General features: G+C 34.5%; 1 protein-coding gene across 9 annotated transcripts in view; it reads right to left on the reverse strand.

Moving 5' to 3' along the window:
- Positions 1–5,276: 5,276 nt before the first annotated feature.
- The window catches only part of SIPA1L1 (signal induced proliferation associated 1 like 1), a 177,117-nt gene continuing 167,266 nt past the window's right edge, over positions 5,277–15,127 (reverse strand). For all 9 annotated transcript variants that reach the window (XM_087882532.1, XM_034417688.3, XM_034417689.3 and 6 more), the window contains 5 exons: positions 12,640–12,862; positions 11,269–11,415; positions 9,586–9,700; positions 8,377–8,458; positions 5,277–7,327 (listed from right to left, as the gene is read on the reverse strand). In XM_087882532.1, the coding sequence (XP_087738658.1) occupies positions 7,184–7,327; positions 8,377–8,458; positions 9,586–9,700; positions 11,269–11,415; positions 12,640–12,862 (711 nt within the window). In that variant the 3' untranslated portion in view covers positions 5,277–7,183. The remainder of the gene's footprint in view (positions 7,328–8,376; positions 8,459–9,585; positions 9,701–11,268; positions 11,416–12,639; positions 12,863–15,127) is intronic.

Consider the following 15,127-nt stretch of genomic DNA (forward strand, 5'->3'; position numbering starts at 1 on the left):
TCCATCTCCCTCAAACAAGGGCTCTGGATGGTATATAACCGATAAATAGAACAATGTAGAAAAATTAACATTAAAATTAAAAATTAAATTAGGGTTAAAAAATTTAAAATTATACAATAATAACAATTAAATATTAAAAGGGGAAAAATTGCTCACAGCTGCAGTCAGCATCTTAAAAGACCTTAAATTTGCAAACTTCCTTTTCAATCACATTCAGAAGTTGTTTGTTAACTGTTTTAAGCAAACAGAGACCTTCAAATTGACAAGTTTGAAAATGCTGGATGAGTTTGCCTTCAATCCTTAATGAAAGAACATTTTAATCATAAATTTAAGAATTAAAAAACGAAATAAACAGCAAAAAGATAAGACCATGATCTTTGAAAATTATAAATGGATTAAGAATCTACATAAATTTGGAATAAGATTTTGGTATGTGATGTGTCTGAGTGCTAAGTCCCTTCTCAGCAAATGTAATTTAGCTCAAAAGTGCAAGTAGCCCTCACCTTATGACCAAACTTTCTGTTGTTAAGTGAATTTTGCTCCATGTTACCACACTTCTTTTTGGCCACAGCTAAGTGAATCATTGCAATTAAGTTAGTAACAAGGTTGTTAAGTGAATCTGGCTTTCCCATTGATTTTGCTTGTCAAAAGGTTGCAAAGGGGATCACATGGAACCATTGGTGGGTTGCCCCCGGTTCGCACCAGTTCTATAGAACCGGTAGTAAAACCAGCAAGAGGCTCCGCCCACCGACCCCAACATTATCAAAACACTTCTGTGCACGGCCCCCGCTGCGAACCGGTAGTAAAGGTAAGTAGAACCCATCCCTGCAAGGGACACTGCAACTGTCATAAATATGAGTCAGTTGCCAAGCGTTCAAATTTTCATCACATGATCATGAGGATGCTACAATGGTCATAAGTATGAAAAAAGGTCATAAGTCACTTTTTTCAGTGCCACTGGAAGGTTGAATGGTCACTAAATGAGCTGTTGTAAATCAAGGACTATCTGTATGCAGTCTGGAGATCTAGATAAACCACCAAGAGAAGAGACCATGATGAAATGCAGAAATGTGGGCAGAAAGACAAATTCAAAATTCAAGTTAAGAAGGGGATGAAAAATAAAGCCCCCAAGATAAAATAGACTGTGCACAAATCAAGGCTAATATTGGATAGGTTTACAATCTAAATGGGACAGTTATTTTCTCATATTATCATCTGCTACTATTCTTTTGAGATGATTAAGCTATCCCTCATGAAATGCATTCCTTTTAAAACTATCGATGTTGGAAAATATAATGATAGTTAAGAGCAGCCTCACCCAGTGGTTAAATCTTTCCCATCCCAATCTGTTGTCCTCCAGATGTGCTGGACTCATCACTCTCACTTTTATGAAGATCCCAGTTTGAAGGAAGCTATTGTGTAAATTCTAGTGATAAACGTAAGTGAAAACTTATGACTTGGCCTGGCACTGAAATTTTAAGTGTTGGTGCCAAGTAAGCATCCTTGTCTATAATACAGGCTGGGCACTGTAGCCAAGAGACTTTCTAGCTTCCAGGTCTGACATTTTACACTAGGAATAGAGGGGAATTAAACATGAATAATTCATAGCTGAAGAAAAAGTTGGACTTGAATATTTCTAATTTACTGGTTGTCATGTTATTTACATTTGGCAGGAATAAGAAAAAGTTCTTTAGCTGCAAGAGCAATGGGAAAAACAAAGGGATGTACTGTAATCTGCAAGTGCAGCAAGAAATCCTTTTCTAGGGGCTAATAATTTTCATAAATTATTTACCAGTTTCTACTGTCAAGAGTAGTCAGGCATTAAAATGCTGCATAAAGCTACACCTCAGGTAGGTATCAGTCCTAAAAGATGGATGGCATCAATGAGGCAAGGAACCTGCTTAAGTTATTAGGGGTACCATCTGTTCAATGTGTCCTACACCTTTGGGCCAAGAACCAATGACAGGTAATGAAATGTATAAAATTTTAACTCTCCCACCCCCCAAAAAATCTCTCTGCAAGCAGCACTTGGACAATAAAAAGTACAGAGTGCAGCAGTTGTGGGTCTGCTCAAAGCATGTCCCTCCAAGGAAATTCTACTATGATGTTGGCTGCAGATAATTTCCAGCAACTGTTTTTTCATGCTCACGTTGAATGTGAACTGCAACAAAACAAAACAAAACACATTTCTATTTAAAAAAAGAAGTTAATAACAAAAGACCAATGGAAAATGGCTTTTTATAACTTTACATATCAGCCAAAACTTTGACTCCCTATTTTAAAAGTTCATAAACTTTTAACAGTTATTGATTTCTTTATACATTGGTTGATTGTACTTTTATACAGTTGGTCTGGAAATGATTCCTGCCAAGTTTATACAGTAACATATAAAACAGAACTTTTCTCAAGGACAATATAAGATTAGAAGCAAAGAACAAAATAAAACTGCAATTATTCCAAATCAGCAGAATTGTGATATTTGTGACATCCTCAAATGTCTCTCGGAAGAGTTTGGTCAACCATGGTTGAGGCTGCTGAACTTCTACAATAGTGACCATAATAAATGTTAAAGTGAGAAATACTTTGCTTCCCTTCCCTTCCCTGAAGTGTGGGATTACCAAGAGAGGGTGTGCAGGCTATAGTCAATGCATATGATAATTCAGCAGTTGGACACAGGAGTCTCACCCCACTCATGGGAAACACCTTTGGGCCACCAAAGTCTTTTTGGTATTGTGTTGCTAATATTGGGGCCCACTGTGAGACCTTCTGAGGGGTATTTCACCAAGTGAGGTCACTTTGGAATTGACTATCCCAATCTTTTAATAGGATAGACCTCCTCAGCACTTTAGGTTCACTCCTTAGTTGCTGACTGGGTGGTTAAAAAGACTACAAAATGAATTCAGACTCAACAAAAGCAAAATGAACAAATCTTCAACAGGCCAGTTATGCCTCTTGACCAATCCTAAGAAAATCAGGTTTTTGTTAGAAGGCAATAATATTTTATATAAAGTTTATTGTCATTGTACGTATATACACAATATACCCATACAACAAAATTCACGTAACACCCAGATATATAATTATAATCCAGAGGAATTTTATTTGCAACAACTGTGATTTGTAGTGATATTGTGAGGACAAACTACATATTTTTCTGAAGATATAATATGAACTCAGTTCTGTAACAGTTGATTTCTTTCAAATGTTGCATATTATTAGCAAATAGTTGGATTCATTAATGTTTTTCTGCTTTCTTTCTGCACTTCTGATCTCTATGTTGCAGTACAGGAATATAATTGCTGTTATTATTAAACATGCATGCTTGGCTTAAGAGATAAGACTGTTTTACCTTTAAAATGCCAAACTAATACAACCATATATAGGGACAGCTATCTATAGTTTCTCAGCCCCATGTTACTTCCTTCTGATTGGAAATATTTCAGAAGCCAACAGCAAAGCAGTAGACTGAAAACCCAAATGATGAAGCCAAATTTTTAATAGCATGCTGTAAATAAATGGCTTTTTAGGTCAGGTGTGGCGAATCGGTTGTCCTGTAGGTATTACTGAGATAGGCCTCCTAGTAGTCCCAATTGCGTTATCAAAAGCATGTGATGTTGAGAATTATAGTTTAACTGCATTTAGAGAGTCAGAGGCTCATCAAGCTTGTTTACATAGATTTGATAGCTAATGTACTTGAGGTTAACATGTTTGCAATATTTTCTCTACCCACATTCTTAACATTGCTAAACTATGCCATTGCAAGCTGACATATACATAAACATGCTATTCTCAGCCTTCTAAAAATGTAATTCCCGAGTAAAAATAGAAAATCAGAAAGAGATTAGCTGGGCATCTCAGAGACATATCCCATTAGCAGCCATATTGCAAGTTAAGTCTGAGTCATCCTGAAGAGACTCTTCAAGCTTATTGGTTGCCTGTCCTGTTTTACCTCTCTTTTCCCCACTGAGGAATTACTAGTATTTAAGTATATTCTCTTCTTTAAACAAGGCTTGCCTATGTTAATTCATATGAAGATTCTATTATTAAGATGCAGCTTGTAGGTTTTACTTTTTGCCCTTTATTTTCCTTTCTTGACAATTTTTTCTCCATCCACACAACTCATTTATAGGATCTGTGAAAACCAGGTTCTTCTTTTCTGAGAAGCCTTAATTTTCCATCCAAGGAAGGGAGATAAAACTAAAGAACTGGAGGAATAAGAGATTTCTCTAGAGTGAGAAAAAGTAACTACAACTATATTACTTAAAATTTTAACTGATTGTAATTGTGACCTAAATTGGGCAACAGGTCTATTATTTTTATATTAAATACTTTTAAGAAGCCAAGTTTTTAAAAGTAACTTTCTTTTGTGTGATAAACAGAAATGACTTCTAAAATACCTGCTAAAACATATGAATAATTTCTTTCCATTAGAACTACATTGTGCTCATCATTTCATCAACCAAGTGACTGTTTCTTTGCTTTATGACAACCTTATCTAAGGTGCACTGTGCTCCACAATGACAATTCTATTTATTTGCAGATTTACTCAGGATAGAATATTGTCCCTTTCTTTAGTAAGTTTAATGTCATTATCCATAAGTCGCCAGAAAACAGAAGTGAAAATTATGTAACTGTAAAAAAAGGAAAATTTTAGGCTATATCAGTAAAAGTATAGATTCCAAATCACTGAAAAATTCCACCTCACTATTAGCTGACTCCCCATCAAGTATTGTGTCTACGTTTGGACAACCCCACCCCAGAAAGATTCAGAGACAGTGGAACAGATTTAAAGAAAGGCAATGAAGAAAATCAGAGACAAGGAATTAAGTTATATGAAGAAAAGTTAAAGTAGCTAAGCATTGTTAGCCTTGAGATGACCAAGAGGGAATACATGTTACTCTTCAAATAGCTAAAAGAATGTCAAATAGGTCAAAACCAGGACTTCAACATTCTAAAATGTGCAGCACAGAATGGAAAAATCCCAATTTTAGTTAAGAATCTTTTTCTAACAGATTCTTAACTAAAAGAGAGCTTGATAGAGGGAACAATTGTGTAGAGATAGGAGGACCCCCTTCACTGAATGTGTTCAAACAAAACATTTGTTAAAATATTTTAATCCAGATTTTAGTAATGTATGATGGGGGAAACTTTATGATTCTATGCAAATATTGAAAAAAAACCCTCTCAATGGTTTTAATTTTCACATTTGTGGATTCCGATGTTAATGGAAAGAATCAGAATTTGAAGAATAAAAAACAAACAAAACATTATTTCTAGAAGAGCTTTTAAAATGAATTTTATTGTCAGAATTTTTTTTACAAGTAGCCATTTAGAGGCTTCATACAAGAACTCTGTTGCAAAACTCTAATAAATAGTCTGCCCCAAGTCCCAATATTAAAAAAAACAAAAACTAGAGAACAAAAAATAAAATAAAATCAGGATGCTTAGAGTTGTTAGCAATATTTCCCATTTACAAATTTCCTCAGGCATTATATAGATCTCCTTCATACAAGTTACTTGGAGAGGGGGAGGGAGGGAGAAACCCAACTTAAATATATTCTAGCAGAAGCACTCCAGAAATACTTTCAAATCGATCCTCTTTGATGGCCCAGATATAATCAGAAATACATCCCAAATGGGATGATGACCACACATTAAGCTTTATGTCAAAGCAAACCATGTGGATTTGTACAATTATTAAGAATTATGAAAATGCATATCAAAGAAGGATAGGAAGACTCAATGGCAGTGGTTAAAAATATTTCCAGCAAAGAATGGTAGCTGGAACAAAGGAAAAAAGGAATTTATGAAGCTGACAGACATGGGCTGTTCTTACCAAGTGTGGAAATGTGCAAGGAGTATTATCACAGTTGCATGCAGTGGAGATCACAAACTAAAATTCACCATATGTCACTTGAAACAATGTTTAGCAGGCTGCAGTATACACATTTTTCCCTCCCCACCCTAATATTAAAGAGTCCTGCAGGTGTGACATTCTATGGTAAGTTAGCCTCCCACCACACATACTTAACAATAGCCAGTTTTATTGAAAAATCCATAATATGATAATCAAAATAAATTTGGAAGGAAGGAAGGAAGGAAGTTTGCATGTTTTAATAACAGTTGTCCAATTATTATTTTATTTGAGGCATTAACTGGAAAACTACTGAAAATTAGTTTATGCCATATTTATGCCAAACAGAGTAAAAGATATAGATTTGCATTTTTAACTTCTTAATCTGTGTGTGCACATATATAAAAAAATCTCTATATAAGTAAAGGTGCTAAGAGAGAATTCTAGCAGCCACGGAAAGCTATCAATAATTTCTCAGACAGCAGGAATTAATTATTTATGAAAAATTAATTCAATCATTAGAAGGGACCACTGAAAGAAATATTCCTGGCTGGTAAAAGACAGAATAATTCTTACAATAGTAGCATTTTTTCTCTTTTCCAGAGAAGAAATATGTACTGAATATATCTACTTTGCAATGTTTATCTCAAGCGGTTTCATTTGGGAGCATCCAATTTATATAGATGTGCAAAAAATAAGTGGATAGTCTGACATATCCATAGCTTTGTGCTAGCTACACTTGTAGTGTAGCTACAAGTGTGCACATTGATATTCTTTGGGCAATGATTCTATACAACAGGTGTGGAGATAGCATTCTTAAGAGACACTCAAGACAGTTACTACAGTCTCTTGCCTGTAGTATATTCAAAACAATGGAAAGGAAGCATTGGGGGAAAAAAGTCTTGTTGAAATATTTACTAAAGCAGCAAGAATGAAGCAGATTAATCTGAAATTTATACAAAGTAATAGAATTAGAGGCAAATGGACAGTTATTCTAGTCCAGTTCCAAGTAATTTTATACAGAACAGGTAAAGAGAATGTGCAAAAAATCTAAAGACATTCACATTTTAGTAGTTAAATTTTTATGTCCTTTAAAATTATTATTTTTTTCTTCTTTTCCTATAAAAGGCATTCACTGATAGTTGATCTGCAATAATTCTGGGTGCTTGCAGATATGTTAAAATGAAACAAAGGAAAACCAAAAAAAGGTACCCCTAATATGAAACATATGAAAGTGCTCTGACTGGGTTTATATAATTTAGGATGGTGTTAAAGCTCAGTCCCACTCCAGAGATATTTTTTGCCAATGCGTTTGTTTCATATGTGCTATTAACTCATATCGATTGTGTTGAAAACCCATTCAGTGAATTTCTTCAGTTTTTCAGAGGCATTGTGCGATTCCTCTTGTAATCGTAAGTTATCCTCCCGTAAATGTTGTACTTCAGCCTGAAGATTGGCTTTGTCTTCTTTTTCCTGAGAGAAGAATAAAAAAACGCCAGATATCACAAGTGGATTTTACACCATAAATATTACTGGCAATGTAAGCTCACATGTTTCTTACAAAGGTATTCCAAACTGGTCATGGCTTTTTCCTCTTAAATTGACGACAAATATATTTTGTCAGTTTTTCTAGATACATAGTACTTTTCTTCCTCTCTAACATATCCTTTGGAGATCTACTAACAAATCTTTTTCTTAAAAAGCAAGACTGGAGAATCCCCATTTTAAAAATATCACTGGATTTCACATATTCTGACAATAAGAACAAGAACAACAAAAACAGAAATCTGGAACAGTTAAAAAGAAACAGATGGGACAATCATGCCAGCTCCAGAACAAGTGCTGCAAATTAATACAATTGAAGCCAAAACTGAGTATATTTTCAATAATGCTAATTATGTAAAATTAGAGATGAAATTATATACAATCCCATTAGTAGCTGGGGTAAAATCGTCCAAGCAAACTATAAATACTCCCATTACAGGGTGGAAAAATTGACCATTGGAATTTATGCAGACATTCGGCTTTATAGTTTGCAAAATCTATTGGAATTTGTATTGAAAACTGAGGAGAATTGAAATGTGAGATTTCAAAATTCATTTAATGTATCTAATAATATTGTTAGAGAAAAGAAGAAAGGATGGTTCACTGATCCCTGGAAACAGCTGAGTTGATGAACAACTGGAGAAAATAACAAAATACTGTTATTTACCATTGAAATTGAAAGATTATGGAGGGAAAAAAACAATTAACATACCAATTGTTATTGGAGGTTTTCATGCAATACGCAAAGGGTTCATCAAATTTACAAATGTAACCGGATTGGACACCACTTATTTTGCAAAATAACTGCAGTATTTGGAACAACCTATAGTTTACAGTAATATCTTCAGGACTTAACGGCCATTCTAAAATGACTATTATTCCAAAAGCAGTCTTTATCATGTTATCAACTGAGAGAAAACCAAACTGAGCCAAACTGAATATTTAATACAAGCTGATACTGAAACAAATATAATTACCTTCTTTAAATCTTCCTGCAATATTCTTAGCATACCCTCCAGCTGGTTCACTTTAGAAGCAAGAGAAGAAGGCGAGTCTTTACTGTAGGAAAAAGAAAATGAAAACGGAGTTGCAAAATTTTCTTAATATTTATTTCTTAATTACTTTATGCAGTACTTTTATTTTTTAATTATAATTTGGAGTTGCATCATGACAAACCATGAAAAGGATGAGTAGGGAACAAAAAAAAAACTCTGCTGAATTAGAAAGGGTCTAATTCTTCATTGTTCTAATTTTAATATAGTCTACTGAAGTTTTCTGAGAAATTTCCAAGCAAGGGTAGCTTTCTTTCAGTAGTTGCTTGTAAGAATACACATACACACGCAATTTAATACAATTTAACAAAACAATTTCATTTTTTAACTTTTATTTTAAAATAACCATAAATATTTATATTCATCATCATATGCTATAGTAATGAGTGCTTTCAACCTGCTGGGTCATATTAGGGATGGTTATGTTACATTTTCATTCAGCAAATTCTGGTTAAAGAATGTGAGCAGTCTCCTAGTTCTCCAGTCCTTTTATGGCATGAATGCACAATTTAGTTCAATGGTAAATTTATTTCATGTTTAATCAATGTTCAGATAACAAGAAGAATTAGCACTAACTCCGTGGAAGCAATTATTGATTTCATATTTTTTATTACAGAATGAATGGTAGGAATTTTTAAAATATACTTGGCATGTGAGACCCAAATTGTTGGGAACAATATGCTGACTGTGTAAACTGCTTAGAGAGGGCTGTAAAGCACTGTAAAGCGGTATATAAGGCTAAGTGCTATATGATGACAATAACGTCAGTACTTTCAGGTATCTCATAATTTTCAGCCCTGTCTTTCTAGAGTTGATGATATTATACCTTTAAAAAGACTTAAAAGCAGTATATGTTCTTGGTTGTAAATATTATAGTGAAATCCCATTTGTCTAGAACATATATCTTTTCTTTTCTACTAATTACACAATCACTAAATGAAATGATCTTCAGATTCTTAGATAACGTTATCATCTAAAATAATATCCAGAAACTTCCTGTTCCTGAAATCACATGTTCAGTTTTCCATAGGTCAGAGTGCATATATTCTAAATTTCTAAGATTTACAGATTCCACTGCACAACAAGTTTCCCAGACTTCTTATAAGAGTCATGATGGTTTAGCGGATCACTTACTCAGTGTAAGACTTCATCTGCGCAGGAAGCTGATCTTCAGCCTGATCATTACTGGAGGCAACACTGATGGGCCTATGGTTTTCATCACTATTTGCAAAAAAAGATGCTCGCTGGACTGGAAAGAAAAAAACAAACACATATGCTAATTTTCTTTTCATTAGTATTACAGTAAAAGCATATCATAGTAAAATTAAAATCAGTAACAGGAGTTAAAGATCTACTCCTCAGGTAATTATGGTAACTTTTTAATTCCTTTCTGACACTTTTGCCTTTGAGTTATATAATCTGTTCTCCTCAGTTAAGACCAGGTAATATTTAGAATCTAATGAACGTAGTCCTTCTTTAGTGACCACAATTAGGCTTGGCAACTCTGTTGTTAAATGAAGCAGTTGCTAAGTGGGAAATCACATGACCATGGGTGTGTATTTCTTGTTCCAATCTCCTGCATTTTGGAATTCATGTGTGCGTGCGTGCGCACACACACACATATACACACACTGGGTTAATTAGCAAGAAGGGATTTATGTTTACATTTACATTAATTGGAGAGGAAGGGATTTCAAGAGACTAAGCAGGGACACAATGGGGAATACACATCAAAAGCAATGTAGTCTTTGCTGAGTTTGCTGTGCAAACAGCCTGGGTGAATTCAACCTTGTACAAATTAATAACATGGTTGTTAAGTGAATATGACTGATTTCGATTGTCAGAAGAGCCAAAAGGTGATCACATGACCCTAGGACACTGCAACTGTCATAAATACATGCCAGTTAACAAGCATTCAAAGTTTGATTATGTGATCATGGAGATGCTGAAACAGCCATAAGTGTGAAAAAAAGTCATCAGTCGCTATTTTCAGTGCCATTACAACTTTGAATAGTCACTAAACGAATGTTTGTAAATCAAGGGCTACCTGTATCCCCAAATGATTTGGTGACACATTTTAGCTGTGACCACAATATAGCTTAAAATTCTGTGTTCCTTTTACTCCTTCTGACCCAGGGGTGAAATGCTCCCGGTTCGGATCGGATCACCTGATCCGGTAGCGATGGAGGCAGGTGGTTTGGAGAACCGGTAGCAAAAATCCCTGCCCCCCACCCATGCCCAGCTGAGCCGCGCAATCTTCAGAGGCTTTTTTTAAAATTTTTAAAAGCATTTTTTCTACAACCTCTTCGGCCGAAAAAATGCTTTTAAAAGTAAAAAAAGAAAGCCTTTGATGATCCCAGTTGAGTTGCCTGATCAGCAGAGGCTTTTAAAAGCATTTTTTTACAACCTCTTCGGCTGAAGAGGTTTTAGAAAAAATGATTTTAAAAGTTAAAAAAAAAAAAAGTTGTCCACACCCACCCAGTCACATTACCCCCCCCACCAAGCCACGCCCACAGAACCGGTAGTAACAAATTTTACATTTCATCACTATTCTGACCTGGTGTAAAAAGTTATGTTTTGCAATTTCTACCAATGCAATTGTAGAATTTGTAGTGAAATTCAAACCACAGAGTTTGAATTCAGTAACCCTAATAATAATTGAAGCATATAAACTAAAGAAAGCAAATAACATTTCAGCATCGGTCATCAATGAAGATGAATATGGGTCTTAAGAGCTGGGGATACAAAGCAATGATTTAAACAATAAATAAGGACTTGTAAGTTGGTGTGAGAACATCGTAAATAATGAACTCTTACCTTCAAAGGCCTTGGCAGCATCTACCAAATTTGACCAATCTAAATCTGAAGCTGAATCAGGCAAGGGCATGAGCCCCGGATCTGGCATCGGTTGCGTTCTCTGCTCCTGGGTATCTGTAAGGGAGCTATCAGAGGCAGAGAACTCTCCTAAATCACAAGGGATAGAAAAAGAAGAAGAAGAAAGAAGCACTTGAGACAGATATTAAAAGCCAATAACCCTGTTCTTCATTAGGAGACAAAACTAAGACTGAATGGAATCCTTCTTTTTTAGATGAGACAATTTTTCCAGTTGGCCTTGCTTGCTACTGATATGTTCCCCAACTCTGCCAATCAGAAAAGGATCAGCATTTTTTTAAATCACAAGGCACTAATAAGCTTTGTTTATTTATTTGATTTTTTTTATCCTGCCTTTATTATTTTTATAAATAACTCAAGGCGGTGAACATCTTTTCTCTTCCTATTTACTCCACAGCAACAACCTTTGAGGTGGGTTGAGCTGAGAGAGAATGACTGGCCATGATGCACAACTGGTCTTTTTGACTTCTGCTTGCTGTAGTCACCAAACAAGTGAATTGTTTTCAAAATATATACAGTTTACCTTAGCTATGAGTTCAAAAGGGTTACTTTTCCGCCACTCTTTCTCTCCAGCATTTTTTCCTCAAAGGTGGTTAAAATTATATGCTTGTTTGTTTTGTTTTCCTAAAAATGTTACCGCATTACATTTTTGTTGTTTTGTTTTCCTAAAAATGTTACCACACAATCTTACTATAATGCATCCCATTTATTATTAAAAGATTAATAACAATTGGTAAATTGATTTATGGTGTTTGATAATTCAAGCAAGGCTAATTCAAAGTTACTGTATATATTTAGCATTTTCAGATAAAACAGGGGTTTTTTTTTTAGTTGCCGGATCAAATTGTTTCAGTGGGACAGGCGTCTAAAAATAAAGAGCACAACTATCTGAAAGTAATAATAACAATAATGTATCAAGCAGCATTCCTTTGAAAAAGTGTATTCAATATTCCAAATTAGCAAAGATGTTGACCATTAAAGGGAACTCAATAGACTATAGTATTCTAAATTCAAAAGTTACCCAAGCAATAAATAATTAATAAATGCCAATTGATTGTCCATAAATATAAATGCAGGTTACAAATATTGATTTAACCTTAGGCATGAAAGCCAATTGGGTGACTTTAGGCTAGTCGCTTTCTTTCAGTTCAATCTACCTTACAGAGCTGTTGTGGAAAAATAGGATGCAAAAGCACCTTGAGTATTACAAATAAAGGGCAGCATAAAGTAATAACAATAATTATGTAAATATAAACAAAACACACATAGTAGCCTTAGATGTAGCATTTCACTCACCATGTAAGGATTTCATTCCCAATGTGTATGATGGCCTTCTTAGAGGTAATGACTTGGGGAGCGATGGGTATGTACTGGTGAAAAGAACATCGTTTGGAAGAGCTTGGTCCAGAAGGGAAGCTCGGGAGGGGAAGAAATGTTCTCTTTGACTGCTATAAATACTCTCGTCTGACAGAGTTCGCTGCAAGGCACGCCTTGAAATAGGAGTGCTGGGGAATGGAGACTGAAAGAAGAATAACACAAGTCAAGAATGTGTAACACTCCCTTTAAAAATGAGCCATTCTTAATATGTTTTGTATCATGGGTTGGGTTCAGAGGTGTAGTTTCTAGAGGTGCAGTTAATCTGCATCAATTAAATGTTTGCTATGAGAATTCTTGTTATCCTGTGCTGTAGAAAAACGTACTAGAAAAGTCCCTATCAACATATTGGAAAAGTGTAAAAATGTAGTTTTTTAAGTGATATTCTCATGATGACAACAATATGGAACCCTCATCTCCTGAAGAATAACCGGGGCTGCATAAATAAAAGAGATCGCTTTATTATTGTATGGCATTTTCCAAACTAGAAGCATTTTAGAAGCCTTGGAATCCTCAAATGATAGGACACTCCTTAATGGAAACAGGTTTATACTTGTGCACCTGTACCTGTTGGATAAGTCTGACATTAAAAAGCAAACAAACCCCTAATTAATTGGTTATTTCTGCATCTAAATGCTGGTGCAGTTTCCACTTCCTTTATCTGCCAATGTTCTGTCCATGAGAGTATACTATGAGATAATAACAATTTATTCTGGTAACTATCTCATTTTTTTAAATAAAAAAAGGTAGCATTATATGATAGTGCAGCAAAAGCTGGCCCTTCAGTTTCAAAATTAAGTTCAATTAAATTGTGACCACACAATGAAACTAGTGAGTTGAACTGTCTTTTTCATTGAACTCCAATGTTTTGGCTATGCTATGATAAGTCTTTCAGCCTAAGATGTAGCTATGTTTAGTTACATATAAATTTTGAGATACTTTCCTTATTCGGCTTCCTTGGGATTATAGTGTTATTTATTTGACTTGATTTTTTTTATCATTAACTTTTTATTAGAGGTTAATGGTAAAATATCTTCTAGAGGAGATATGAGATGAACTGAACATCGCTCAGTGAAAGCGGAGCCAACAACCACAACAAAAATCAAGGAACCAATGAATAGATTGGTTCCTTAGACCTCTCCAGATAAGGAGACCACAGGGAATCACCCACGTGTGCGCCAGAAGACTGCTCCTTGAGAGGAGACTGCAGGACAGTGGTTTTTCTCAGGTCTGAACACCAGGAGATGAAGGAATTAGCCATCTTGCATGTAAATGTAGCACAAACATTTAAAGGATACTAGGTTCCCAAATCACACTTTCTAATCATTTTTAGATATTGTCTATTAACCATTTTGAAACTGTTAGGGACCTTCAGAACAACAGGTTTGAAAAACTTTATTGGATGAGTTTATCTTCAACTCTGAACAAACTAAAAATTAATTATTAGCTTAAGAACTTAAATAATTTGAAATAAACAGAGGAAGTTAAACAAGATTTTGATCTTAGAAAGTTACATACAGGTTAAGAGTCCAGATAAATTTGGAATACTGAAACTTACAATAAGACTTTGGAATTAATTATAAAGAACATCTTTTTGTAGGAAATAGTTGTGCTATAGTTTTTTTTTAAGAAATGCATACAGAGATAAATAATTTCATGATTTAAAAACTGCACCCTAGATGGGACTAAAGATTTAGGTAGAGGAAAAAATGCAAGGCTATAAAACAAACAAAAAAACCACTATAATAATGAAAATACTGAAAGAGACTTTTGAAGAAAGGTGTTAGAAAGTAATAACCACATCAACAATGTCAGTAATGATATCTGCTTCTATGGATTGTTTTATGTCAAAAAGATATTACTGAATAAATTATGTAGAGATGGTATCAAAGTTAGATTTACAACTGACAAGCCAAGAGAATGACTTGGAAAAAAATATTTCTCTGATTTACAAAAGAAATTGGTTGATGTCCTAAAATTCAAAAGGAAAATACAAATGATAAACCAAGAGAGGGACCTGGACATTTGCTTTTATATTGGCTTTAGAAAAGAGGCTTGTTAAAGAAGGGTGATGGAACAACGAAGAAATGAAGATAAATCAAATCCTATGACAATATTTGAATGATAAAAACTGTTAGAAGTAAAAAGAAGGGACATAAAGTTGATTTATTTGAACAAGGTTAAAATAATCTATGTTGTTATTCCTGGCAATGCTTTATAGACTTTTTGCTGACACCAGGACTGAAAAGATGATTCTATATAGATTTGTCTATAGATAAAGGACGGGCTATAGGATGAAGAAATGACTGTTTGTAAACTTAGAAGGGAGTAAGGAGTCACTAAAATTGTTTATATCTGTTGTGATGAAGGTTGGAAGTTACTTCTTTACATATTTTTCTCCTTCTTTTAT

This window comes from Pantherophis guttatus, chromosome 1 (genome assembly GCF_059756535.1).
Source record: "Pantherophis guttatus breed Tessera chromosome 1, ASM5975653v1, whole genome shotgun sequence".
Classification (NCBI taxonomy): domain Eukaryota; kingdom Metazoa; phylum Chordata; class Lepidosauria; order Squamata; family Colubridae; genus Pantherophis; species Pantherophis guttatus.